General features: G+C 59.4%; 1 protein-coding gene across 1 annotated transcript in view; it reads right to left on the bottom strand.

Moving 5' to 3' along the window:
- IGDCC4 (immunoglobulin superfamily DCC subclass member 4) overlaps positions 1-26,980 on the bottom strand; it is a gene marked incomplete at its 5' end in the record, with an annotated part of 37,922 nt that extends 10,942 nt beyond the window's left edge. The window contains 13 exon segments of the mRNA XM_060184306.1: positions 561-744; positions 6,839-6,940; positions 7,103-7,342; positions 8,719-8,889; positions 10,601-10,738; positions 11,557-11,721; positions 14,240-14,653; positions 18,026-18,178; positions 20,477-20,617; positions 21,381-21,517; positions 24,289-24,430; positions 26,643-26,832; positions 26,835-26,980. Of these exon segments, the coding sequence (XP_060040289.1) occupies positions 561-744; positions 6,839-6,940; positions 7,103-7,342; positions 8,719-8,889; positions 10,601-10,738; positions 11,557-11,721; positions 14,240-14,653; positions 18,026-18,178; positions 20,477-20,617; positions 21,381-21,517; positions 24,289-24,430; positions 26,643-26,832; positions 26,835-26,980 (2,323 nt within the window).
- Positions 26,981-27,288: the final 308 nt, after the last annotated feature.

The raw sequence follows: 27,288 nt of genomic DNA, 5'->3' as shown, positions 1-27,288 counted from the left end.
CCAGGGAGTTGGGCAGTAGTGCAGCGGTTAAGCCCACATGGCGCAAAGCGCAAGGACAGGCGTAGGGATCCCGGTTTGAGCCCCGCTTCACAGGCGGTGAGGCAGGTCTGCAGGTGTCTGTCTTTCTCTCCCCCTCTCTGTCTTCCCCTCCTCTCTCCATTTCTCTCTGTCCTATCTAACAACGACATCAATAACAACAACTACAACAATAAAACATAGAGCAACAAAAGGGAACAAGTAAATATTAAAAAAATAATAATTTTTAAAAAAGAAAGAAAGGACCTGCCCCCAGCACTGAAGTGCCCACTCACTGTGAGGCTTGAACCTGGGTCACTGTCAGGGCAAAGCAGGTGCCTTCCCGGCTGAGCGGCCCCTGCACGTTGTTGTGACCAAGCAGTTCCTGGGAGGGACTCTATAAAGGCCCCTCCTAGGACAGCAGCCAGCCTGTCTCCTCCTCCTCCTCCAGGCAGCCAGCCTGGGTTGAGTGCGAGGCTCTGGGGTAACCCCCCACATCTAGGTCCAGGTCACCCTTGTCCCGTCCCGGGTGGCCCCCGGCCCACCTGGTGCAGTAGGTGACAAGTGAGGCATTGCGGAGGCCCCAGGGGCTGAAGCGCACAGTGTAGCTGACGATCTCCACGGCTGTGAAGTCAGGCTTCGTCCAGCGCAGCCAGATGGAGGTGGAGCTGTTGGACTCGGCGTGCACGTGGGCAGGGGGCAGCGGGGGCCCCCTCTGAACGGGCACGTCTGGAAGGGAGGCAGACTCAGGCCAGAGCAAGGGCTCCAGAGTGGGGGGCAGGCTGGGGTCCCCACCCAGAGCCACGTGCAGACAGGCAAAACCAAACCAAGTAACAGGGCAGGGCTGGGAGACAGGGTACACGCCATCTGTATCTGACCCCAGGGAGGTGGGCAGGGCTGTGGGGTCTCTCCTCTCTCAGCACCATGCACAGCACCCAGGGAGCCCATGGAGGGTGGGCAGGGCTGTGGGGTCTCTCCTCTCTCAGCACCATGGACAGCACCCAGGGAGCCCATGGAGGGTGGGCAGGGCTGTGGGGTCTCTCCTCTCTCAGCACCAGGCACAGCACCCAGGGAGCCCATGGAGGGTGGGCAGGGCTGTGGGGTCTCTCCTCTCTCAGCACCAGGCACAGCACCCAGGGAGCCCCATGGAGGGTGGGCAGGGCTGTGGGGTCTCTCCTCTCTCAGCACCATGCACAGCACCCAGGGAGCCCCATGGAGGGTGGGCAGGGCTGTGGGGTCTCTCCTCTCTCAGCACCAGGCACAGCACCCAGGGAGCCCATGGAGGGTGGGCAGGGCTGTGGGGTGTCTCCTCTCTCAGCACCAGGCACAGCACCCAGGGAGCCCATGGAGGGTGGGCAGGGCTGTGGGGTCTCTCCTCTCTCAGCACCCTGCACAGCACCCAGGGAGCCCATGGAGGGTGGGCAGGGCTGTGGGGGTGTCTCCTCTCTCAGCACCAGGCACAGCACCCAGGGAGCCCCATGGAGGGTGGACAGGGCTGTGGGGTTTTTCCTCTCTCAGCACCATGCACAGCACCCAGGGAACCCATGGAGGGTGGGCAGTGCTGTCTGTGGGGTCTCTCCTCTCTCAGCACCCTGCACAGCACCCAGGGAGCCCATGGAGGGTGGGCAGGGCTGTGGGGGTGTCTCCTCTCTCAGCACCAGGCACAGCACCCAGGGAGCCCCATGGAGGGTGGGCAGGGCTGTGGGGTGTCTCCTCTCTCAGCACCCTGCACAGCACCCAGGGAGCCCATGGAGGGTGGGCAGGGCTGTGGGGTCTCTCCTCTCTCAGCACCAGGCACAGCACCCAGGGAGCCCATGGAGGGTGGGCAGGGCTGTGGGGTCTCTCCTCTCTCAGCACCCTGCACAGCACCCAGGGAGCCCATGGAGGGTGGGCAGGGCTGTGGGGTGTCTCCTCTCTCAGCACCAGGCACAGCACCCAGGGAGCCCATGGAGGGTGGGCAGGGCTGTGGGGTCTCTCCTCTCTCAGCACCCTGCACAGCACCCAGGGAGCCCCACGGAGGGTGGGCAGGGCTGTGGGGTCTCTCCTCTCTCAGCACCAGGCACAGCAACCAGGGAGCCCCATGGAGGGTGGGCAGGGCTGTGGGGTTTTTCCTCTCTCAGCACCAGGCACAGCACCCAGGGAGCCCATGGAGGGTGGGCAGGGCTGTGGGGTCTCTCCTCTCTCAGCACCAGGCACAGCACCCAGGGAGCCCCATGGAGGGTGGGCAGGGCTGTGGGGTCTCTCCTCTCTCAGCACCAGGCACAGCACCCAGGGAGCCCATGGAGGGTGGGCAGGGCTGTGGGGTCTCTCCTCTCTCAGCACCAGGCACAGCACCCAGGGAGCCCATGGAGGGTGGGCAGGGCTGTGGGGTGTCTCCTCTCTCAGCACCCTGCACAGCACCCAGGGAGCCCATGGAGGGTGGGGCAGGGCTGTGGGGTCTCTCCTCTCTCAGCACCAGGCACAGCACCCAGGGAGCCCATGGAGGGTGGGCAGGGCTGTGGGGTCTCTCCTCTCTCAGCACCCTGCACAGCACCCAGGGAGCCCATGGAGGGTGGGCAGGGCTGTGGGGTCTCTCCTCTCTCAGCACCAGGCACAGCACCCAGGGAGCCCATGGAGGGTGGGCAGGGCTGTGGGGTCTCTCCTCTCTCAGCACCAGGCACAGCACCCAGGGAGCCCATGGAGGGTGGGCAGGGCTGTGGGGTGTCTCCTCTCTCAGCACCCTGCACAGCACCCAGGGAGCCCATGGAGGGTGAGCAGGGCTGTGGGGTCTCTCCTCTCTCAGCACCAGGCACAGCACCCAGGGAGCCCATGGAGGGTGGGCAGGGCTGTGGGGACTCTGTTCTCTCAGCACCAGGCACAGCACCCAGGGAGCCCATGGAGTGGTGGGCAGGGCTGTGGGGTGTCTCCTCTCTCAGCACCAGGCACAGCACCCAGGGAGCCCATGGAGGGTGGGCAGGGCTGTGGGGTGTCTCCTCTCTCAGCACCAGGCACAGCACCCAGGGAGCCCATGGAGGGTGGGGCAGGGCTGTGGGGTCTCTCCTCTCTCAGCACCAGGCACAGCACCCAGGGAGCCCATGGAGGGTGGGCAGGGCTGTGGGGTCTCTCCTCTCTCAGCACCCTGCACAGCACCCAGGGAGCCCATGGAGGGTGGGCAGGGCTGTGGGGTGTCTCCTCTCTCAGCACCAGGCACAGCACCCAGGGAACCCATGGAGGGTGGGCAGTGCTGTCTGTGGGGTCTCTCCTCTCTCAGCACCAGGCACAGCACCCAGGGAGCCCATGGAGGGTGGGCAGGGCTGTGGGGTGTCTCCTCTCTCAGCACCAGGCACAGCACCCAGGGAGCCCATGGAGGGTGGGCAGGGCTGTGGGGTCTCTCTTCTCTCAGCACCCTGCACAGCACCCAGGGAGCCCCACGGAGGGTGGGCAGGGCTGTGGGGTCTCTCCTCTCTCAGCACCAGGCACAGCACCCAGGGAGCCCCATGGAGGGTGGGCAGGGCTGTGGGGTCTCTCCTCTCTCAGCACCAGGCACAGCACCCAGGGAGCCCATGGAGGGTGGGCAGGGCTGTGGGGTCTCTCCTCTCTCAGCACCCTGCACAGCACCCAGGGAGCCCATGGAGGGTGGGCAGGGCTGTGGGGTGTCTCCTCTCTCAGCACCCTGCACAGCACCCAGGGAGCCCATGGAGGGTGGGCAGGGCTGTGGGGTCTCTCCTCTCTCAGCACCATGCACAGCACCCAGGGAGCCCATGGAGGGTGGGCAGGGCTGTGGGGACTCTCTTCTCTCAGCACCAGGCACAGCACCCAGGGAGCCCATGGAGTGGTGGGCAGGGCTGTGGGGTCTCTCTTCTCTCAGCACCAGGCACAGCACCCAGGGAGCCCATGGAGGGTGGGGCAGGGCTGTGGGGTGTCTCCTCTCTCAGCACCCTGCACAGCACCCAGGGTGCACCATGGAGGGTGGGCAGGGCTGTGGGGTCTCTCCTCTCTCAGCACCAGGCACAGCACCCAGGGAGCCCATGGAGGGTGGGGCGGGGCTGTGGGGTCTCTCCTCTCTCAGCACCAGGCACAGCACCCAGGGAGCCCATGGAGGGTGGGCAGGGCTGTGGGGTCTCTCCTCTCTCAGCACCCTGCACAGCACCCAGGGAGCCCATGGAGGGTGGGCAGGGCTGTGGGGTGTCTCCTCTCTCAGCACCAGGCACAGCACCCAGGGAACCCATGGAGGGTGGGCAGTGCTGTCTGTGGGGTCTGTCCTCTCTCAGCACCAGGCACAGCACCCAGGGAGCCCATGGAGGGTGGGCAGGGCTGTGGGGTCTCTCCTCTCTCAGCACCAGGCACAGCACCCAGGGAGCCCATGGAGGGTGGGCAGGGCTGTGGGGTGTCTCCTCTCTCAGCACCAGGCACAGCACCCAGGGAGCCCGTGGAGGGTGAGGCAGGGCTGTGGGGTCTCTCCTCTCTCAGCACCCTGCACAGCACCCAGGGAGCCCCACGGAGGGTGGGCAGGGCTGTGGGGTGTCTCCTCTCTCAGCACCAGGCACAGCAACCAGGGAGCCCCATGGAGGGTGGGCAGGGCTGTGGGGTCTCTCCTCTCTCAGCACCAGGCACAGCACCCAGGGAACCCATGGAGGGTGGGCAGGGCTGTGGGGTCTCTCCTCTCTCAGCACCAGGCACAGCAACCAGGGAGCCCATGGAGGGTGGGCAGGGCTGTGGGGTCTCTCCTCTCTCAGCACCCTGCACAGCACCCAGGGAGCCCCACGGAGGGTGGGCAGGGCTGTGGGGTCTCTCCTCTCTCAGCACCAGGCACAGCACCCAGGGAGCCCCATGGAGGGTGGGCAGGGCTGTGGGGTTTTTCCTCTCTCAGCACCAGGCACAGCACCCAGGGAGCCCATGGAGTGTGGGCAGGGCTGTGGGGTCTCTCCTCTCTCAGCACCAGGCACAGCACCCAGGGAGCCCATGGAGGGTGGGCAGGGCTGTGGGGACTCTCTTCTCTCAGCACCAGGCACAGCACCCAGGGAGCCCATGGAGTGGTGGGCAGGGCTGTGGGGTCTCTCCTCTCTCAGCACCAGGCACAGCACCCAGGGAGCCCATGGAGGGTGGGCAGGGCTGTGGGGTGTCTCCTCTCTCAGCACCAGGCACAGCACCCAGGGAGCCCATGGAGGATGGGCAGGGCTGTGGGGTCTCTCCTCTCTCAGCACCAGGCACAGCACCCAGGGAGCCCATGGAGGGTGGGCAGGGCTGTGGGGTGTCTCCTCTCTCAGCACCAGGCACAGCACCCAGGGAGCCCATGGAGGGTGGGCAGGGCTGTGGGGTGTCTCCTCTCTCAGCACCAGGCACAGCACCCAGGGAGCCCATGGAGGGTGGGCAGGGCTGTGGGGTCTCTCCTCTCTCAGCACCCTGCACAGCACCCAGGGAGCCCATGGAGTGGTGCTGGCATGTCCCTCCTCTTCCCCCCTAAGTAAGTGAACTGTGTCCGGCGTGTCTGCTTGGTCATGGTGCCATGCACTGAGAGGCTCTGGGTTCACCCCTAGCACAAAATAAGTAAACACACAAGTAAAAGAAAACATCTGCTTATATCATCACTGCGGTTTCTCTGATCTGGCTTGACCTTGTCACATCAGAAGAGAGAAAGAAACAGAGGAGGGGGGAGTCGGGCTGTAGCGCAGTGGGTTAAGCGCAGGTGGCGCAATGCGCAGGGACCAGTGTAAGGATCCCAGTTCGAGCCCCCGGCTCCCCACCTGCAGGGGAGCCGCTTCACAGGCGGTGAAGCGGGTCTGCAGGTGTCTGTCTTTCTCTCCCCTTCTCTGTCTTCCCCTCCTCTCTCCATTTCTCTCTGTCCTAGCCAACAATGACAACATCAAAAACAACATCAGTAATAACTATAACAATGAAAAACAACAAGGGCTACAAAAGAGAAAATAGATAAGTAAATAAAAATTTTAAAAACGAAACAGAGGACAAGGGGAAATGGGAAGATCATCTCCCAGTATATTGGGGCCACACTGGAACCCGGGTCTAGAATATCTAGTCTTTTTTTTTGCCTCCTCCAGGGTTATTGCTGGGCTCGGTGCCTGCACCATGAATCCACCACTCTGGAGGCCATTTTGTCCCCTTTTGTTGCCCTTGTTGTTTTATCATTGTTGTGGTTACTATTGTTGTTGTTGCTGCTGTCGTTGGACAGGACAGAGAGAAATGGAGAGAGGAGGGGAAGACAGAGAGGGGAGAGAAAGACAGACACCTGCAGACCTGCTTCACCGCCTGGGAAGCGACTCCCCTGCAAATGGGGAGCCGGGGGCTGGAACCGGGATCCTTCTGCTACTCCTTGCACTTCACACCAAGTGTGCTTAGCCCTATATAGTCTTTAAAAGAAAGTGTTGAAGTGCTGGGCAGTGGTACATCTGATAGAACACCCATGTGAACAGGCATGAAGGCCCAGGTTCAAGCCCCCAGTCCCCACTTCAGGGGGAAGATTCATGAGTCCTGAAAGAGGGCTGAGGTGTCTCTCTGTCTCTCGTTTCCTCTCCCCACCCCTCTCACTCTCTATCAGAAAGAAAGAAAAAGCAAACTTTGTTTGTGCTTCCAGGTGGTTGAGCGCACGTGTCACCAAATGCAAGGCCCCGTGTTCAAGCCCCCACTCCCCAACTGCAGGGAGAAAGCTTCATGCTGGTGTCACAGGGCTGCAGGTGTCTGTCTCTTGCCCTCTCTAGTTCTCCTTCCCCTTCCAGTTAGTCACTCTCGGTCCTACCACATACAAATCAGCAAATAACTGAAAACATGACAGGTGCCGAGAGTGGTGAGTGGAGCAGCCCTGAGCCAGAGCTGGAGCCCCGGCCCTCACCTGGCGTGGGCGCCCTCTCTGTCTTGCCTTTCCACACCGCAGCGTAGCCGTCCTCATGCTTGTTGAAGGCCACCAGCTTCACCTCGTACAGCCGGCCGGGGACTGCAGGGGCGGGTGGAGGCGGGTCACTCCCCCAGGCTGCCCCTGGGTGAGCCCTGGCCCTGGCTTACCCGCCACCTCCCCCCCCACCCCACCCCCCGGCCGCACACCCTGGCCCCCACTCACCCACCACCACCCCCGGCCCCGCACCCTGGCCCCACTCACCTAGCTGGGTCAGTTCATACTGCTGCACCTTCTTCTTGAGTCGCAAGGGTCCCACGTCCCAGGCGGGGTCTTCACGGCCCCCCGCAGGGCTCTCCCCACTGGCCGCCTCCTCCTGGGGGCCCACCTCCCGCCAGTACAGCTTGTAGCCGGAAATCTGGGCAGGGGGCGGTGGGGGCTGCCAGGACACCACGAGGGACTCCATCCGGGCCTGGACCTTGAGCTCTGTGGGGGCCACTGGGACTGGGGCAGAGGGGGGTGAAGGGAGGAGAGGGAGAAGGAAGCGAGGGAGGAGAGGGAGCAGAGGGGGAGGTGGTGGTTTAGGAGAAGGAGGAGGAAATAGAGAAGATGGAGGAGGAAGTGAAGGATGAGGCGGAAGAGATGGAGGTGGTGAGCAGAAGGAGACAGAGGAGGGGGGAGGAGGAGGAGGAGGAGAAAGGACACGGAGGAGAAGGAGGAGGTGATGGAGGAAGAGGAGACGGAGAAAGAGGAGGAGATGGAGGAGTGATGGAGGGAGGAAGAGAAGAGAGGTGGTCGTGGTGTTGGAAGAGGGGGAGAAGGTATAGGGGAGGAGGAGGAGGGCCAGGCCAGCAGAGGAGAAGAGAAAGAGAGAGCCGGAAGTGAAAGGCAGGAAGTGAGGGCCCTGCAGGCATCTCCCAACTGTGACCACTGGCCTCCCAGCCTAGACAGGAGCCTCCGCCAGGGCCGGGCACAGGCTCCCAGGCGTCTGTGCACTGACTGGGCAGGGAGACAGCTCAGCTATGGACTCGGGTTCCAGCCCACCCCTCACAGGAGCCCTGGGCACAGATTGTGGAGTGGTGCTGTGGTCTCTCTCTAACTAAAGCTGATGGGAATAAAAGGCCTGCTGAGGCAGTGAAATCACACAGGTACCAAGGCCCCAGCAGCAAAAACAAAAATGAAGAAAAATAGTTCCCAAAAGAGCCAGGGAGGGCAGAGTGTAGATAGCGTAATGGTTATGCAAACAGACTCTCATGCCTGAGGCTCCGAGGTCCAAGGTTCAGTCCCCCATGCCACTATAAGCCAGAGCTGAGCGGCACTCTGGGGAGGGGGGGAGGGAAGGGGGGGTGGACAGTAGCGCAACGGGTTAAGTCCTTGGTGCAAAGCGCAAGGACCTGTGTAAGGATCCCAGTTCGAGCCCCCGGCTCCCCACCTGCAGGGGAGTCTCTTCCCAGGCGGTGAAGCAGGTCTGCAGGTGTCTCTCTTTCTCGCCCCCTCTGTCTTCCACCCTCTCTCCATTTCTCTCTGTCCTATCCAACAACAATAATAATAACAACGATAAACAACAAGGGCAACAAAAGGGAGAAAATAGCCTCCAGGAGCAGTGGATTCGTAGTGCAGGCACCGAGCCCCAGCGACAACCCTGGAGGCAAAAAAAAAAAAAAAAAAGCTGGGGAAATTGGTCCCTTGGATAGCTCACTGCTTTGTCGTGAGCATGCCTCAGGTTCGAGCCCGGCCCCCACTGAACTGAAGGAAGCTTTGGGCCTTAGTGTCTTTCACCTTCTACTTCTCTGTCTCTATCTAAGAACAATAAGAACTGGATAAACTGTTCCGGGAAGCACCACTGCAGGGCCCAGCCCCCAGCCCCTGCTCCCGTGTACCATGGCTCTGGTTGTGCGCGCTGGGCGTCCAGTGCTGCACCCACGGGGAAGGCACCCCAAATCCTGCCCCCGTGCCCGCCGCCATGCGCACGCGATACAGCCGGCCCGGCAGCAGCGAGCGCAGGGTCACCTGCGTCTGGTTCCCCGGCACCTCGGTGGCCTGAGTCTGGTCTGGGGGGACACAGGGGACGGCGGATGAGGGCCAGGCCCCTCACCGCTCCCCACCCCGACTCCCACACTGAGCCCCCCTCCGGTCCTCCATGCCCCTGGGGCTGTGGGGGTGCAGGAGACAGGCAGGGCCTCCCAGACCATCCCCAACGCCTGGTCCCTTGTTTACATTTTGTTGTTGATTAATTTATCAGTCATTGAATAGAGACAGAGAGAAATCCGGAGAGAAGGGGACAGGAGAGACAGACAGACAGAAAGAGACTGACCTGCAGCCCTGCTTCACTTGACCACTTGTGAAACTTCCCTCCTTCAGGTGGGGACCAGGGGCTTGAACCCGGGTCTTGCACTGGTAGCGTGTGCACTCTACTACGTACGCCACTGCCAGACCACCTTGTTACTGCATCTGTCCTCTCTGCCTCCCTGGTATGAACCTATGTTTATTTCTTCTTTGTTTGATATTTTATTCTCTTTTGTTGCCCTTGTTTTATTGTTGTTATTGATGTCGTTGTTGTTGGATAGGACAGAGAGAAATGGAGAGAGGAGGGGAAGACAGAGAGAGGGAGAGAAAGACACCTGCAGACCTGCTTCACCACCTGTGAAGTGACTCCCCTGCAGGTGGGGAGCCGGGGGCTTAAACCAGGATCTTTACATAGGTCCTTGCGCTTGGTACCACGTGCACTTAACCCGCTGCACCACTGCCCAACTCCCTCTGTTCATTTCTTTGTTTATCTCTTGCTGGGGCCCCGGAGCCCTTGCAGGGCTGACACCTTTAAAAAAAAAAACATTTTATTTATTTTATTTTAGAGAGAGAGAGAGATGCCAGAGCCCTGCTCAGCTCTGGCTTCTAGTGGTGCTGAGGACTGGCTTCTAGTGGTGCTGACTTCTAGTGGGGCCTCAGAGCCTCAGTCCTGAAAGTCTTCTGCAGGGGGTCAGGTGATGGCACAGTGGCTTAATAGCACGTGGTGCGACAAGAACCGACATAAGGATCCAAGTTCGAGCCCCCGGCTCCCCACCTGCAGGGAAGTCGCTTCCCAGGTGGTGAGGCAGGTCTGCAGGTGTCTGTCTTTCTCTCCCCCTCTCTGTCTTCCCCTCCTCTCTCCATTTCTCTGTCCTATCCAACAACAATGACATCAATAACAGCAATAATAATAATAATAACCACAACAACGATAAAACAAGCAGGGCCACAAAAGGGAAAACAACAGCCTCCAGGAGCCGTGGATTCACAGCGCAGGCTCCGAGCCCCAGCGATAACCCTGGAGGCAAAAAAAAAAGGAAAGAAGGAAAGTCTTCCGCGGAAGCACTGTGTCGCGCCCCCAGCCCTAACACCTTCACTCTTTGTGCCTCAGACAGAGGTAGAGATAACACGGTGCGCTGGGGCTCCCATGGGGTGCCGAGGCTTGAACTCACAGCTAGGCACGTGCCCTAGCCGTGAGCCACCTGTGGACCACTCATCCTCACCTCCACTGGTGAGAGACAGAGAGGCCCCCCACAGTACCACTTCATAACCCATGGAGTGCCCGCCCCCTGGCGTCGTGAAGGGTGGTGCTTCCATGTGGTGCCAGGGCTCAAACCCAGCAACAAGCTGCAGGTGCTGCTGGCTAAGCTGGCTGGCTAATCTCCTGGCCCCGTCACCTACTCTCTGAGCTGGAAGGAGCCCAGGGAGTCCTGGACTTCACAGAGGGGGAAACCGAGGCAGCCCGGGCCCACTCACCTTCCTTGCCCAGGCCGTACTCCAGCCTGTACTTCACCACCTGCCCGTGGCTCAGGCTGGGGGGCAGGGGCAGCCACGCCACTCTGATGTCCCAGGGGCTGGGGCTGGACAGGGACAGCTGTGGGGAGGCGCTGGGGACTGGGATGAGAGCACAGGGGGAGCGTCAGGGACCCCTCACCACCGGGTAGGGGGGGCCCAAGGGTGCTCAGACACCTGCCTAGGGGCACGCAAGGCTGAGGTGGGGAGCAGGAGCCTCTCAGGAGACCCGCCCAACTGGAGAAAGGACCTGGGGAACCCCATCCCAAGCCCCTGCCTCTCACGTGGCATGTGGGTGTTAGAAGAAAGGGCTTTTTAAAAAAAAAAATTTATTATCTCTATTTATTGGATAGAGACAGTCAGAAATCAAGAGGGTGGGGGAGCTAGAGAGGAAGAGAGAAAGAGAGACACCTGCAGCCCTGCTTCACCACTTGCAAAGCTTTGCCCCTGCAGGTGGGGACCAGGGGCTCGAACCTGGGTCCTTGCGCACTGTAACATGTGCGCTCAACCAGATGCGCCACCACCTGGCCCCAGAAAGGGCCTTTTTTAAACTGCCCCCAGGGCTGTCGCTGGGGCTCGGTGCCTGCCCTTCAAATCCAGTGCTCCTGGTGGCCATTTTTTCTTTTTTTCTTTCTATTTTGTTTGATAAGACAGAGAGAGATTGAGGGAGAGGAAGAGAGAGACAGAGAGACACCTGCAGCCCTGTCTCACCACTTCCTGCAAGTGGGGGTTTGAACCTGGGTCCTCAAGCTTGGTGACATGTGTGTTCAACTGGGTGCTAGGTGCCCAAGAAGGGCCATCTGACACAGGGCTGTCCGGGAGCCTGGCTCAGCACACCCCCCCACACCCCACCCCCGCCGGCTGCCCCTGCTTCCTGCGGCCAGGTGGGGACCCACGACCCCTGCCACTGCCCCACCCACCGCCGTCCGGCGTGTGCACCCTGGCGGGTGTGGAGGTGCGGCTGGCGCCCAGCTGCGAGTAGGCCACCACGTAGAACTCGTAGTCGGTGTTGGGCTCCAGGTCCCGCACCTGCAGCTCTGTGGTGTCGTTGTTGACCGCGAACTGGTACTCCACGTTGTCCTGGCCTGACAGGCGACCGGAGACAGAGCGGCTGCGGGCAAGGGGCCAGCCCTGGGGGTCCGCCCAGTCCCTCCACCACCCCACCGTGTCCCTGATGCAAGCTGGCCGAGGGGAAGCTGAGGCACCCCCCCCACCCCCGCCAGTGAGTCCTGCAGTGAACAGCGGCTGGGGGAGGAGCTCCGGACTCACAGGCCTGAGGTTCCAAGTTCAATCCCCAGCACCGCAAACAGCACAGTCGTGCTCTCTCTCCCACTCTCTCTTCTCTCTCATATGGAATAAAATGAATCTTTTTTTTTTTTAGGATGTATTATTTATTAAAGTTGAGAGGGGAGGGGGAAATAGAGAGGGAGGAAGAAAGAGATGCCCGCAGACCTGCTTCACGGCTTGTGAAACTCCCCCCTGCAGACTCTTCCCTTGTGTGTATGAACCAGGTGCACCACCACCTGCCTCGGCGACGTGGATCAAAGAAAAGGCCGACGGCTGAGGAGCCACGGGACTTGCATTCCCGAGACCCCCGGAGCCCTAGGCCTGGACCCCTACTCTGGTGCTGAGCGGTGCTCTGGCTTCTCTCTCATTCTCCCACTTTCTAATTAAGAAGAAGGCTTAAGTGCAAAATGGAAACTGCTCGTAATTTTAAAAAGTCAAATAGAGGGAGTCAGGTGGTGGCGCAGTGGGTTAAGCGCATGAGGCGCAAAGCGCAAGGGTAGGCGTAAGGATCCCGGTTCGAGACCCCGGCTCCCACCTACAGGGGAGTCGCTTCCCAGGCGGTGAAGCAGGTCTGCAGGTGTCTGTCTTTCTCTCCCCCTCTCTGTCTTCCTTCTCTTTGTCCTATCCAACAACGACAACAACAATAACAACAATAAAAACTACAACAACAATAAAAACAACAAGGGCAACAAAAGGGAAATAAATAAATATTTTTTAAAAAGTCAAATAGAGGGCCTGGTGGTGGCACACCTGGCTGAGCACACATGTCTCCATGTGCAAGGACGTGGGTTCAAGCCCCTGGTCTCCATCTGCGCGGGGGAGGGGGAGATTCAGAGACAGTGGAACAGTGTTGCAGGTCTCTCTATCAATAAATAAGTAAAATAATTTTTTAAAGGGGGGAAATGATTGTGGGGAACAGTTCAGTCATGCAGGCCCTGAGACCCAGTGATAAATCTGGTGGCAAAGGGGAAAAGAAAAACAAGGAAATTTGGGGCGGTTCCAGGCTGAAGACAGCTCACTCAGTGGAGAGCACACCGTGCTGAGCATGGGCCCCTGAGTTCAAGCCCTGGCACCACATGGGAGCACCATGGAAGCATGTGGGGAGCTCCATGGGTCATGGGCGGTAGAAGTCTCTCCTCTCTCTTCATCTCTCTCCCCTCTGAGTGAAAAATGTAAACCAACTGGCCAGCAGAGGCCAGAGTCTCTGCATTCATTCTCCAACACTGTATAAAAAATAGTGATGGGGCCAAACAGTGGCGCACCTGGTTGAGCGCACATGTTACAATGCACAGGGACCCAGGTCTGAGCCCCTGGTCCCCACCTGCAGGGGGAGCTTCTCAAGTGGTGAAGCAGGGCTGCAGGTGTCTCTCTCTCTCTCTCCCTCTCCATCTCCTCCTCCTCTCTCAGTTTCTCTCTGTCTCTGTCCAATAATAAATTTTTAAAAAATAGTGGTCAATCCACCAGGCAGGGTGGTGGTGCACCTGGTTAAATACACATGTTACCATGTGCAAGGACCCAGGTTCAAACCCCAGGCCCCCACCTGCAGAGGGGGAAGCTTCACCAGTGGTGAAGCAGGGCTGCAGGGGTCTCTCTCCCTGTCTCCCCTTCCTCTCAAATTCTGTCTGTTCTATCAAATAGAATAAAGTTTGACAGAAAAACAACAAAAGTGTTTAAGTAATAATTAAACGTGGAGCACGGGAAACCATCCAGCCAATAGTGTCTGATAGACACAGGCCTTGGGTCCAGGCCCCTGGTGTCATTACAAAAATAACAATCCAGAGAGGCCCACCTGGCACAGCACACACACCACAGTGCACAGGGACGAGGGTTCAAGCCCCTGCTCCCCACCTGCAAGGGGGAAGCTTCACGAGTGGCGAAGCAGGGCTACAGGGGTCTCTCTGTCTCTTGCCTTGCAACTTCTCTTTCTCTATTCAAAATAAATAATGGAACATGCAAATATTTTTTAAAAAATAAAACACATTCTAGGACACGCCCGGTTGGGTGCGTACATAACAGTGCGCAAGGACCCAGGGTCAAGCCCCCGGTGGGTTCCCACCTGCAGCGGGGAAGCTCCAGGAGCATGGAAGCAGGGCTGCAGGTGTCTGTCTCTCTCTCTCTCCCTCTTGATTTCTCTCTGTCTCTACTCAAAATGAATACACAAATAAAACGGGCTGGAAATGCTGCCTCCAGGGAGCCCTCCCTCCCTTCCCCTCTGTCACCGCAGGCAAGGGGTGGAGGGAACCCTCTGAGCGGCCCCCACCTGCAGGGCGGCTCGGTGCCCCCAGCCCTGCTAGCCGCACCCCATGCAGGCCGTACCGCGAGCCTTCTGGTAGTGCAGAGAGAAGCCGATGATGTGCTCGCTGTGCAGGGCGGGCCGCTGCCAGGCCACCAGCACCGACGAGGGTCCGAGGGGCGCGGCGGTGACCCGGGTGGGCGCGCTGGGCAGCCCCTCTCGGACCAGCACGGCCAGCGGGGCGGCGGCGCAGGCGGAGCCCGCGCGGTTCTCGGCCACGCACTGGTACAGCCCCGCGTCCTGCAGGCCGAGCTGCGTGATGACCAGGCTGCCGCCGCCCGCCTGCACCTTCACGCGCCCGTTGGGCCGCACCGGCGCCCCGTCGTGCAGCCAGCGCAGCACCGGGGGAGGCTCCCCGGACGCGCGGCACACGAAGCGCGCGGTGCTGGCCCGGGTCCGAGAGAGTGGCTCCGGTGCCTGCGAGATGGCCGGGGCCGCTGTGGGCGGAGGAGGACGTTGACCTGGGGGGTCTGGGGGCATCTCTCCCAGAAGCTCCTCCCTGCGCCCCCCATCCTCCTGCATCTGATGTCCCTCTTTCCCCCTCCCCCAGCTTTCCAGGGTCCCGCATCGGCCCGGCCCGTGGACCTCTCTGAGCAGGGACCCCGCCTCTAGTCTTCTTCCCTCATAAACATTTCTTTCTAAAAAGAGTGAGCGAGGGGGGTCGGGCGGTGGCGCAGCGGCTAAGCGCACCTGGCGCAAAGCACAGGGACCGGCATAAGGATCCCGGTTCGAACCCCCGGCTCCCCACCTGCAGGGGAGTCACTTCACAAGTGGTGAAGCAGATCTGCAGGTGTCTGTCTTTCTCTCCCCCTCTGTCTTCCTCTCCTCTCTCCATTTCTGTCCTATCCAACAACGACGACAGCAATAACAACAATAACAACAACAATGATAAACAAGGGCAACAAAAGGAGGGAAAATAGCCTCCAGGAGTAGTGGATTCATAGTGCAGGCATCCAGCCCCAGTGATAACCCTGCAGGGAAAACAAAAAAAGGAGGAGGAGGAAGAAGAGAAGAAGGAGAAGAGGGAAGCAATGTAGTTATTAAGTTATTCAATCTCTGGGATTAAGTTGTTCATCTAGAGTATTTCTTCAAGAAAAATTAAATGTTTATCCCTCAATAAAAAAATTTTTTAAATTGGGGAGTCGGGCTGTAGCGCAGCGGGTTAAGCACAGGTGGTGCAAAGCACAAGGACCGGCATAAGGATCCCGGTTCGAACCCCGGCTCCCCACCTGCAGGGGAGTCGCTTCCCAGGCGGTGAAGCAGGTCTGCAGGTGTCTGTCTTTCTCTCCCCTTCTCTGTCTTCCCCTCCTCTCTCCATTTCTCCCTGTCCCATCCAACAGCAACAACATCAATGGCAACAATAACAAAGGCAACAAAAGGGAAAAAAAAATAGCCTCCAGGAGCAGTGGATTTGTAGTACAGGCACCGAGCCCCAGCAATAACCCTGGAGGCAAAATAAATAAATATAAAAGTAAATTTTAAAATTTTAAAAAGAGAAAGAGAGAGAGAGAAGGGCTGGGGAGACACCATAGTGGACTCCAAGGTCCCAGGTCAATTCCCAGCACCACCATCAGCCAGAACTGAGCAGGGCTCTGACCTCTCTCTTTCATCACAAGTAAATAAAATATTATTTAAATTTTTATTTTGCGGCTGTGGAGACAACACAGTGGTTCTGCAAAAGACTCTCCTGCCTGAGGCTCTGAGGTCCCAAGTTCAATCCCCAGCACCATCAGCCAGGGCTGATTAGGGCTCTAACCCACCCACCCCTTTCATTAAAAATAAGTAAATAAAGGGGTCGGGCGGTAGCACATGCGGGTTAAGCGCAGGTGGCGGGAAGCTCAAGGACCGCAAAGCGCAAGGATCCCCGTTCGAGCCCCCGGCTCCCCACCTGCAGGGGAGTCGCTTCACAGGCGGTGAAGCAGGTCTGCAGGTGTCTGTCTTTCTCTCCCCCTCTCTGTCTTCCCCTCCTCTCTTCGTTTCTCTCTGTCCTATCTAACAACAACGACATCAACAACAACTACAGAAACAATAAAAAAAAAAAGGGCAGGGTGAGGCAGTAACACAGTGGGGTTAAGCGCACGTGGCGCGAATCACAAAGACTGGTGTAATGATCCCAGTTCGAGCCCCAGCTCCCCACCTGCAGGGGAGTCGCTTCACAGGCAGTGAAGCAGGTCTGCAGGTGTCTATCTTTTCCCCTCTCTGTCTTCCCCTCCTCTCTCCATTTTTCTCTGTCCTATCCAACAATGACGACAACATTAACAACAACAACAATAACTACAACAATAAAACAACAAGGGCAACAAAAGGGAAAATAAATAAATAATAAAAAATAAAAAAACAAGGGCAACAAAAGGGAAAATAAATAAAATTTTTTTTTAAATAAGTAAATAGTAAAGTATTAAACAAAATTCATTTATGGGCTGGGAGACAGCATAATGGTTCTGCAAAAGACTCTCCTGCCTGAGGCTCTGAGGCCCCAGGTTCAATCCCCAGCGCCATGATAGCCAGAGCTGAGCATCTGAGGCCCCAGGTTCCATCCCCAGCGCCATGATAGCCAGAGCTGAGCATCTGAGGCCCCAGGTTCAATCCCCAGCACCATGATAGCCAGAGCTGAGCATCTGAGGCCCCAGGTTCAATCCCCAGCACCATGATAGCCAGAGCTGAGCATCTGAGGCCCCAGGTTCAATCCCCAGCGCCATGATAGCCAGAGCTGAGCATCTGAGGCCCCAGGTTCCATCCCCAGCACCATGATAGCCAGAGCTGAGCAGGGCTCTCTCTGGTCTCTCTCTGTGTCTCTCACTATAACACACAAATACTACTTTTTAAAGGGTTTATTTATGGGAAAGAGACCATCTATGTGCATCAGTAGGGCACATGCAGTGCTGGGGACTGAACTCAGGGCCTCGTGCCTGCAAGTACCACACTCTAGCTGCTGCGTAACTGGAACTTGACTGACTGACTGATTTGCTGGGTGGGGGTCAAGTTCAGAGCCTTTTGCGGTCAAGTCCTGCTCTCCCTCCAGCTTTCCCACATCCTCTCCCCACGGTCCCCCAAATAACCAGAGTTCTGCTCTGCCTTCCCCAGCCCCAGCACCCGGGATCTCATGCAGCACTCGGGGTCTCACCCAGCACCCGGGGTCGCACCCAGCACCCGGGGTCACACCCAGCACCCGGGGTCGCACCCAGCACCCGGGGTCTCACCCAGCACCCGGGGTCTCACCCAGCACCCGGGGTCTCACCCAGCACCCGGGGTCTCACCCAGCACCCGGGGTCTCACCCAGCACCCGGGGTCTCACCCAGCACCTGGGGATCTCACCCAGCACCCGGGGTCTCACGCAGCACCCGGGGTCTCACCCAGCACCCGGGGTCTCACCCAGCACCCGGGGTCTCACCCAGCACCCGGGGTCTCACCCAGCACCCGGGATCTCATGCAGCACCCGGGGTCTCACCCAGCACCCGGGGTCGCACCCAGCACCCGGGGTCGCACCCAGCACCCGGGGTCGCACCCAGCACCCGGGGTCTCACCCAGCACCCGGGGTCTCACCCAGCACCCGGGGTCTCACCCAGCACCCGGGGTCTCACCCAGCACCCGGGGTCTCACCCAGCACCCGGGGTCTCACCCAGCACCCGGGGTCGCACGCAGCACCCGGGGTCTCACCCAGCACCCGGGGTCGCACCCAGCACCCGGGGTCTCACCCAGCACCCGGGATCTCACCCAGCACCCGGGGTCGCACCCAGCACCCGGGGTCTCACCCAGCACCCGGGATCTCACCCAGCACCCGGGGTCTCACCCAGCACCCGGGGTCTCACCCAGCACCCGGAGCTCAGCGGCTGCAGCAGTGAAATGACGGGTTCGGGGCTTGTTGGCGCGACACACATAGACGCCAGCATGGTGGGGCTGCGCGTGGGCCACCAGCAGGTTGGTGCCCAGAACTACAGCATCGGTGGCGATGGGCTTCCCATCTGGGGGGGAGAGGGGTGGAGGCGTATTTCACCCACCCTGCACCCATCCTGTGCCCCTCACCCATTCCCAGGACCTCCATCCACTGCCCAGACTAGGTCCCTCTACATCGGGTTGAGGACAGACAGCCCCCGGCCAGCCCCTAGTCCCCCCACTTGCTGGCCCCGTGATGCTCTCCAGGGCAGCCCTCCTCCCCGCCCCCTTGGAGGTGGGACAGCAGGGACAGGAGGGCCAGACAGCACTCACACCACTAAGCCCATCCCCCAGGCCGCCTGTGGATCTGGCCCCTGCAGCAGAGACAGGAGGGCCAGACAGCACTCACACCACTAAGCCCGCCCCCCCCCAGGTCGACCCCATGGATCTGGCCCCTCAGCGGCTGTGCCAACACCCCCACCATGGATGCAGAAGCAGAAACCGATGAGAAGCCCAGAGACTCCTCAGAGGTTTGGCCACAAACGACAGGGGCTGGCTTCTAGAGAGGGAGAGACGGACAGATAAAGAGAGACCCCACAGCCCTGCCCACCCTCCATGGGCTCCCTGGTTGCTGTGCCTGGTGCTGAGAGAGGAGAGACCCCACAGCCCTGCCCACGCTCCATGGGCTCCCTGGTTGCTGTGCCTGGTGCTGAGAGAGGAGAGACCCCACAGCCCTGCCCACCCTCCATGGGGCTCCCTGGGTGCTGTGCCTGATGCTGAGAGAGGAGAGACCCCACAGCCCTGCCCACCCTCCATGGGGCACCCTGGGTGCTGTGCAGGGTGCTGAGAGAGAAGAGACCCCACAGCCCTGCCCACCCTCCATGGGCTCCCTGGGTGCTGTGCCTGGTGCTGAGAGAGGAGAGACCCCATATCCCTGCCCACCCTCCATGGGGCTCCCTGGGTGCTGTGCCTGGTGCTGTCATGAGGCTCTGGGTCCCACACCAGATGATCTGTCCCCCAGCCCCTGATCAGTTCTCCTGATCGCAGCTTACTGATTTGGAAGGAACCCTCCCCAACTTGATCAGGAGAACTGATCAGGGGCTGGGGGACAGATCATCTGGTGTGGGACCCAGAGCCTCATGACAGCACCAGGCACAGCACCCAGGGAGCCCCATGGAGGGTGGGCAGGGCTGTGGGGTCTCTCCTCTCTCAGCACCAGGCACAGCACCCAGGGAGCCCATGGAGGGTGGGCAGGGCTGTGGGGTCTCTCCTCTCTCAGCACCAGGCACAGCACCCAGGGAGCCCATGGAGGGTGGGCAGGGCTGTGGGGTCTCTCCTCTCTCAGCACCAGGCACAGCACCCAGGGAGCCCATGGAGGGTGGGCAGGGCTGTGGGGTCTCTCCTCTCTCAGCACCCTGCACAGCACCCAGGGAGCCCATGGAGGGTGGGCAGGGCTGTGGGGTCTCTTCTCTCTCAGCACCCTGCACAGCACCCAGGGTGCCCCATGGAGGGTGGGCAGGGCTGTGGGGTTTCTCCTCTCTCAGCATCAGGCACAGCACCCAGGGAGCCCCATGGAGGGTGGGCAGGGCTGTGGGGTGTCTTCTCTCTCAGCACCCTGCACAGCACCCAGGGAGCCCCATGGAGGGTGGGCAGGGCTGTGGGGTCTCTCCTCTCTCAGCACCAGGCACAGCACCCAGGGAGCCCATGGAGGGTGGGCAGGGCTGTGGGGTCTCTCTTTATCTGTCCATCTCTCCCTCTCTCTGAATACGCAAAATTAAAAAGTTGGCCCTGGAGGCTGCCCAGTGTCACAGCATCTGCAGAGACTGCTGGTCCCCCCACCCCCAGCACCACACTAATAAAAATGCTCATTTTCGCCCTCAGCTCTGGACAGTTTCCTTCTATGACCGATGTGAACAAATCCTCCCTGCCCATGGGGCGGGTTTTGGGAGGAGGAAGGGCCCTAAGTTTGGGTCCTGGCTCTCCACCAGCCACTGAGCCTTGGTCCCCCCACCCCACTCTCCACACACCCCCCACAGCCCCCTGAAAGATGGTGTTCAGCCCAGCTGCCCAGTGCTGCCCGACACCACCTGGCATCGCCAAGCCTCTCCTCACAGCACCCATGTCCCTCCCCTGCCCGCAAGCTGGGAGAATAGTCCTGTCTGTCACATCCAGGTTTGTGATTCTGCTCTCTTGGCTCTGGGGTCCCTCCACATCTCCAGGGACAGTATCTGCCCTTTTTATTTCAGAAACAGAGACTCAAGGAGGAAGAGCTCCCCCTGGTGCCCTGGTGCTCCCCCATGTGGCCAGGACCCCCCTGGTTCCCTGACAACTTGGGGGGAAGCTCCGTGCCCCTCCTCCTCCAGGCTCCATTCCCTCCTTCCACTTACCCTGTCGAACCCAGGATACGAAAGGGGTGGGGTCGGCTGAGGCCACACACTCCATCACCACACTCTGGCCAGACACCACGGTGGTGTTCTCCGGGGCCGCCATGATGGCCACATCCTGCCCCCTGGTGGATGCCAGGGACCCTAGAAAGGGGACAAGTGAGGAGCAGAGGGAAAATGGCCGGGCAGCTGAGCGGAGCAGGGGTAGTAAGTAACTCAGACATCTCTGTATCTCAACCATCTCGCCCCTGGCCGGGTGTAACACCAGCCTTGTCCAGCAGGTGTCAGCAGAGAACCAGGGTGCAGGAGCCCGCCCCCCCCCCCACCCCCCCCCCCCCCCCCCCCCCCGCCACCTGTGAGGTTGGGGATGGGGCTTGGAGGGGCAGGAAATGGGGGGCTGAGAGGGCAGGGGTGGAGGGTGCAGCAGCAAAGAAGGCCACAGCAAGAGGAATCCCTGGGAGGCAACAGACATCAGATCCCAGGAGATGCTGGGCCTTGCCCACAGCTTACCATCACCCCCCCTCCCCGGAGGGGACATCTGATCTGGGCCCCAAGGTCCCAAGGCCCAAGGACGGGGTGCAGGAAGCCAGGGCTCAGTCCAGGTCTCTGTGACCCTGAGGGGCTTACCCCGCCTCTTGCACCCCATGGGGGCAGGGTCTCCCAGGACAAACAGAGACTACAGGACACTCACTGGTGGGTGGGGGTACTCCAGGTCCCCAGGGCAGGCGGAGAGGCAGGGAGCCAGGTTTTAGGGTCCTGACACCCCTCTTCAAATGCCACGTCCCATCCCCATACCAAGGAGCCACTAAGCCTGGGTCCCACTGCTCTGTCTTCTGCACCTCCTCCCATTGGAGGGCAGGACCCAGGCCTCCTGGAGCCGCCCAACCCACTCCTGGCACCCCCTCACCTCGGGGGCTCACGCTGAGTTGGGCCTCCTGGCTGGAGCGGCGGCCAACAGGGTTGGTGGCCACACAGCGGTAGGCGCCAGCATCCCCCTCCTCCACGTCCAGGACCTGGAGCACCCCGTTGGGGAGGGTGATGAATCTGGGAGGGGTGAGGGCACCCATGAGGTGGGTGAGGGCTCCGTGGAGAAGGGGATGCCCACCCACCCAGATTCCATCTGCCCCTCTAGCCTGAGACGACCGAGCCACGGCCAGGGAACAGGGATCCGGAGAAGCGCCTTCTGATGGGGCTGGGGAGACAGCACAGTGGTTCTGTAAGACTCCCCTGCAGGATGCTCTGAGGTCCTGGGTTCAGTCCCCAGCACCACCATCAGCCAGAGCTGAGCAGGACTCTGGTCTCCCTCTGTGTGTGTGCCTTCCTTTCTCTCTGTCTTTCATTAAAGAAAAAAATTAGAGGGCCAGGTAGTGACGTCCTGGTTGAGCACACATTACCATGTGCAAGGTACCCAGGTTGGAACCCCCGGTCCCCACCTGCAGGGGGGAAACTTCACAAGCGGTGAAGCAGGGCTGCAGGTGTCTCTCTGTCTCTCTCCCTCTATATTTCCCCCTCCCTTCTCAAGTTCTCTCTGTCCTATCAAATAAAAAAAAAGTCGGCCGGGAGCAGTGGATTCATAGTGATGCAACAAGCCCCAGAGACAACCCTGGTGATAATAAAAAAGCATCAAATTCATACTATCTCTACATTTATTTATACATAATATATGTGTGTATATATGTCAAGATCCTGCCCTTTTTTTTGCCTCCAGGGTTATTGTTAGGGCTCAGTGCCTGCACCATGAATCCACTGCTCCTAGAGGCCATTTCCCCCCCTTTTGTTGTCCTTGTTGTGGTTATTGTTATTGCTGATGCCGTTCGTTGTTGGATAGGACAGAGAGAAATGGAGAGAAGAGGGGAAGGCAGAGAGAGGGGGAGAGACACCTGCAGACCTGCTTCACCGTCTGTGAAGCGACTCCCCTGCAGGTGGGGAGCCGGGGGCTCGAACCGGGATCCTTACTCCGGTCCTTGCCCTTTGCGCCACGTGCGCTTAACCCGCTGTGCTACCGCCCGACCCCAGGTCCTCCTCTTTCTTGTGGCGGGTCCTGGCCCGTCAGCACGAGCTGGAGACTGACCTATCAATCTATCATCTGCTTATTTCCCGATTGACACAGTGCCGGGAAGCAGACCCAGGGCCCCCAGCAGCCTCCCTGGAGAACCTTTCTCACTGAGAGCCCCAGGAGCACCGGACACTGAAGCAGGAGGTCCTGAGTTTGATCCCCAGCACTGCATGTGTCAGAGGGATGCTCTACTTTCTCTCAAAGAAATAAGCAAATTCCTTTAAAAATAAAAAGAGAGAGGCTGGGAGGAGGTGCACCTGGTTGAGCACACGCATTCGCAAGCACAACGACCTGGGTTCGAACAAGCAGTGGAGCGGGTCTGCAGGTGTGTCTCTTTCTCTCCCTCTCTATCTCCCCTCCCTTCTCAATTTCTCTCTGTCCTGTAAATAAAATGGAAAAAAAGGAAGAAATGGCTGCTGGGAGCAATGGATTCACAGTGCTGGCACCAAGACCCAGCAATAGCCCTGGCGGCAATAAAAATAAATGATAATGAAATAAAGAGAAGAGACAGAGAGATGTCACAGCACCTCTAAGCACCCAGGGTGCTCCCCACAGGGAAGGGGGCCTGACGTCAGGGGGGTGTGGGGGCCCCCTTTGCCCCCTGCATGTCACCAGTGTCAGCTGGCCCGGTCCCAGCCAGGACTCGCCTTCCCAGCGTTTCTAGTCTCCGGCGGGTTTGGGGACCTGTGGGGGAGGGAGGGAAGGAGGAAAGGAGGGAGGGAGGGAGTCGAGTAGGTTTGCGACTAGAAGCTCTCTTCGCCCCTCTGTCTTTGCTCTCAGGATGATGAGTATTTATATTTCTTTTGTTGTTGTTGTTGCCTCCAGGGTTATCACTGGGGCTCGGTGCCTGCACCACGAAGCCACCGCTCCTGGAGGCCATTCTTCCCCTTTTGTTGCCCTTGTTGTTGTTGTTATTATTGTTGTTATTGCTGTTGTTGTTGGATAGGACAGAGAGAGATGGAGAGAGGAGGGGAAGACAGAGGGGGAGAGAAAGACAGACACCTGCAGACCTGCTTCACCACCTGTGAAGTGACCCCCCTGCAGGTGGGGAGCCGGGGGCTCGAACCGGGATCCTTATGCTTCACACCCATGCACTTAACCCGCTGTGCTACCGCCCGGACCCCCAGTATTCGTATCTCTTTATTTGTTCCCTTCTATGCACTGGTCACTGGTCACTGTACTACGTCACTGTACTACGTCAAAAGGAAAAAGATTTTTCCTTTTGCTGTGATGACTTCATCTCTGCTTTGTTTGGGCCAGAGCCCCACTCCACTCGCTATCGCCGAGTCCATCCTCTGCCTGTGAGCCCTGGGTGGTGCCTCCCCCTCCCCCTCCCCCACCCCCACGGCGCTGGGCCCTGAGGCCTATTTATAGCCCACAGTCCCTTCCCAGAGCACTCAGGGACACACCCAGTGGTGGACTGTTGGTGGCTTCAGGGTCGACTGCACAGGATGCTGGGTACAAGGCCTCCCCACTCCGCCCTGCCCCCCCCCCCGAAACTCTGGGCCCCTCCCCAGCCCCCAGTCCCAGCAATGTCCCTGGCCCAAGGTTTCCCTGAGAGAGGAGAGGGAGGGAGAGGAGTGACAGGAAGAGCAGAGAGACGCCCCCCCCCCCCCCCACACAACGCTGTCCATGGTCCTCCCACATGGGGCTGGAGCTCGAACCCAGGGCCTCACACACAGAATCTGGGTGCCGTGCCAGGCCTGGATTCCGATGTTAGGCATCCCCCTGACGCGTCCCAACCCCCGGCCCCACTCACCGAGGCTCCTCGGGCACTGTCACCTGGTCCTTCTCCCAGGTGATGACGGGCTCGGGCAGCCCTTCTGTGTGGCACTCAAAGCGTGCCGTCCCGCCCTTCTCCACTGCCTGGGACTCGGGGTGCAGAGAGAAGCCTGAGAGTACTGGGGACACAGGGAAATGGGACACAGGGGACGGGAAGACACGGGGACAGGAGGCAGGAGACACAGGGGCAGGGGACAGGAAGACATGGGGAGAGGAGACAGGAGACACAGGGGCAGGGGACGGGAAGACACGGGGACACAGGACAGGAGAACGTGGAGACATGGGAGAATAGGGGACATGGGAACATGGGACATGGGGACATGGGACATGGGGACATGGGACATGGGCAGGGAACACAGGGAACAGAACATGGGGAGACGGGACATGAGACAGAAAGACATGGGGACATGGGGGAATAGGGCACATGGGGACATGAAACACAGGACAGGACATGGGGACATGGAACATGAGACAGAAGGACATGGGACATGACACAGAAGGACATGGGACGTGAGACAAAAGGACATGGGGAATAGGGAACACAGGGGCATGGAGGACAAGGACAGGAAATGGGACATGGGACAAGAGGACATGGGGATATAGGGGCCAAGGGCAGGGGACACAGGGGATGGGGGACATGGTGCAAAGCTCAAGGACCGGCGTAAGGATCTGGTTCGAGCCCCTGGCTCCCCACCTGCAGGGGAGTCGCTTCACAGGCGGTGAAGCAGGTCTGCAGGTGTCTGTCTTTCTCTCCCCCTCTCTGTCTTCCCCTCCTCTCTCCATTTCTCTCTGTCCTATCCAACAACAATGACATCAATAACCACAACAATAACTACAACAATAAAACAACAAGGGCAACAAAAGGGAATAAATAAATAAAATAAATATTTAAAAAAAAGAGAAAAGTTAAAAAAAAAAAAAAAAGCAGATGGTGGCGCACCTGAGTGAGTGCACGCAGTGCAGTGCACAAGGACCCGGGTTCAAGCCCCCCGTCCCCACCTCCACCTGCAGGGGGGTTGCTTCCCAAGCAGTGAAGCAGGGCTGCGACACAATGTCCCTGTCTCTCCCCTACTTCCCCCTCCCTCTCAATTTCTCTCTGTTCAATCAAGTAAAATTAATAAAGTTTAGAGAGAGACAGACCTGCAGCTGAAATTGAGAGGGGGGGGGAGATAGAGAGGAAGAGACAGAGGCACCTGCAGCCCTGCTTCACCACTTGGGAAGCTTTCCCCCTGCAGGTGGGGGCTGAGGGCTTGAACCTGGATCCTTGCACATGGTAATGCACACACTTGACCAGGAGTGCCACCACCTGCCCCCCCCCCCCCCCCCCCGTCTCTATCTCTCCCTTCTCTCTCAACTCCTCTCTGTCTTTATCCAAAATAAACAACATTTTATGGGTTTTTTGTTTGTTTGTTTTGTTTTTTGCCTCCAGGGTTATTGCTGGGGCTTGGTGCCTGCATTACAAATCTACTGCTCCTGGAGGCCATTCCCCCCATTTTTTTTTTTTTTTTTTGGCGCTTGTTGTTATTATTGTTGTTACTGCTGTTGTTGTTGGATAGGACAGAGAGAAATGGAGAGAGGAGGGGAAGACAGAGGGAGAGAGAAACATAAACACCTGCAGACCTGCTTCACCGCTTGTGAAGCGACGCCCCTGCAGGTGGGAAGCTGGGGGTTCAAACCAGGATCCTTATGCTGGGTCCGTGTGCCTTGCACCATGTGCGCTTAACTCGCTGAGCTACCACCCGGCCCCCAAATAATGTATTTTTTTTTAAAAGGTCACTTGACTTTATTTATTCCCTTTTGTTGCCCTTGTTGTTTTATTGTTGTAGTTATTGTCGTCATCATTGTTGGATAGGACAGAGAGAAATGATGAGAGGAGGGGGAGAGAAAGACAGACACCTGCAGACCTGCTTCACTGCCTATGAAGCGACTCCCCTGTAGGTGAGGAGCCAGGGGCTGGAACCGGGATCCTTACGGCGGTCCTTGAGCTTTCCGCCACGTGCACTTAACCCGCTGCGCTACCGCCTGACTCCCCTCACCCCATCTGGTCAAGTGCATGCATTACCATGTGCAAGGATCCAAGTTCAAGCCCCCGGTCCCCACCTGCAGTAGAAAAGCTTCCCAAGTGGTGAAGCAGGGCTGTAGGTGCCTCTGTCTCTTCCTATCTCCCCAAATAATGTATTTTTAAGAAGTTAATACAATCAGCTTGTAAGCCAAAGACAAATCAATGCAAATTAAATGGAAGGAGAGGGAGGCGGGCTCTGGGGGGTCCTGAGTGACAGGGATGGGGCACCCCGCCCACCTGTCCCGCCCCTTCGCCCCGAGGGCACTCACCTGCCAGCTTGACCTCAGCAGCCTGGCTGGCAAGCGCCCCCAGGGGCCCTTGGGCCAAGCAGGAGTAGCTGCCCTCCACGGAGCCCCGGCTGCCATCCCCGGGGGCACCTGGCGACAGCCACAGGGAGCCATTGGGCAGCGTGCGCAGGTGGCCGTGCTCGGGCACGGGGCCCCCGTCCTTGCTCCAGGGTCACACTGGTGGGGGGGTCCGGCACCCCCCGGACGGCAGAGCAGTAGGGCAGCCTGGCCGGGGCCCAGGACCACGCGCAGGGGGCCGGTGCCACAGCCCAGCTCCAGAAGCGGCCCGGATGACGGCTGGCCTGCAGAGAGAGGGGACACTCATGGTTAGCCCCCGGCTCTGCCTTCCCATGCCCCCCACCTCGGCCGGCTCCTCCGGCCCCAGAAGCAGAGATACACACGTGTCCGACCCCCGAGGGGAGATAGGGCCAGAGAGACAATCGGAGGGGGCGGCCTTGGCAGGCAGGAAGGCCTAGGTTCAAGCCTGAGCACCATACAGGTGTGCTACTGTGGTCTCTCTCTCTCCCTCTCTCTTTCCGTCTAGAGTCAAAAGGGAGGGGGCATCAGGAGGGGCAGAGCCATGCAGGCTTGGGCCCCTGGAGGCAGAAATACAGAAACAGCAGCAAAT

The sequence above is a fragment of the Erinaceus europaeus genome, unplaced genomic scaffold, assembly GCF_950295315.1.
Source record: "Erinaceus europaeus unplaced genomic scaffold, mEriEur2.1 scaffold_923, whole genome shotgun sequence".
Taxonomy (NCBI): Eukaryota; Metazoa; Chordata; class Mammalia; order Eulipotyphla; family Erinaceidae; genus Erinaceus; species Erinaceus europaeus.
Note: the sequence above shows the minus strand (reverse complement) of the source record. Positions and strands in the feature narration are given on the sequence as shown.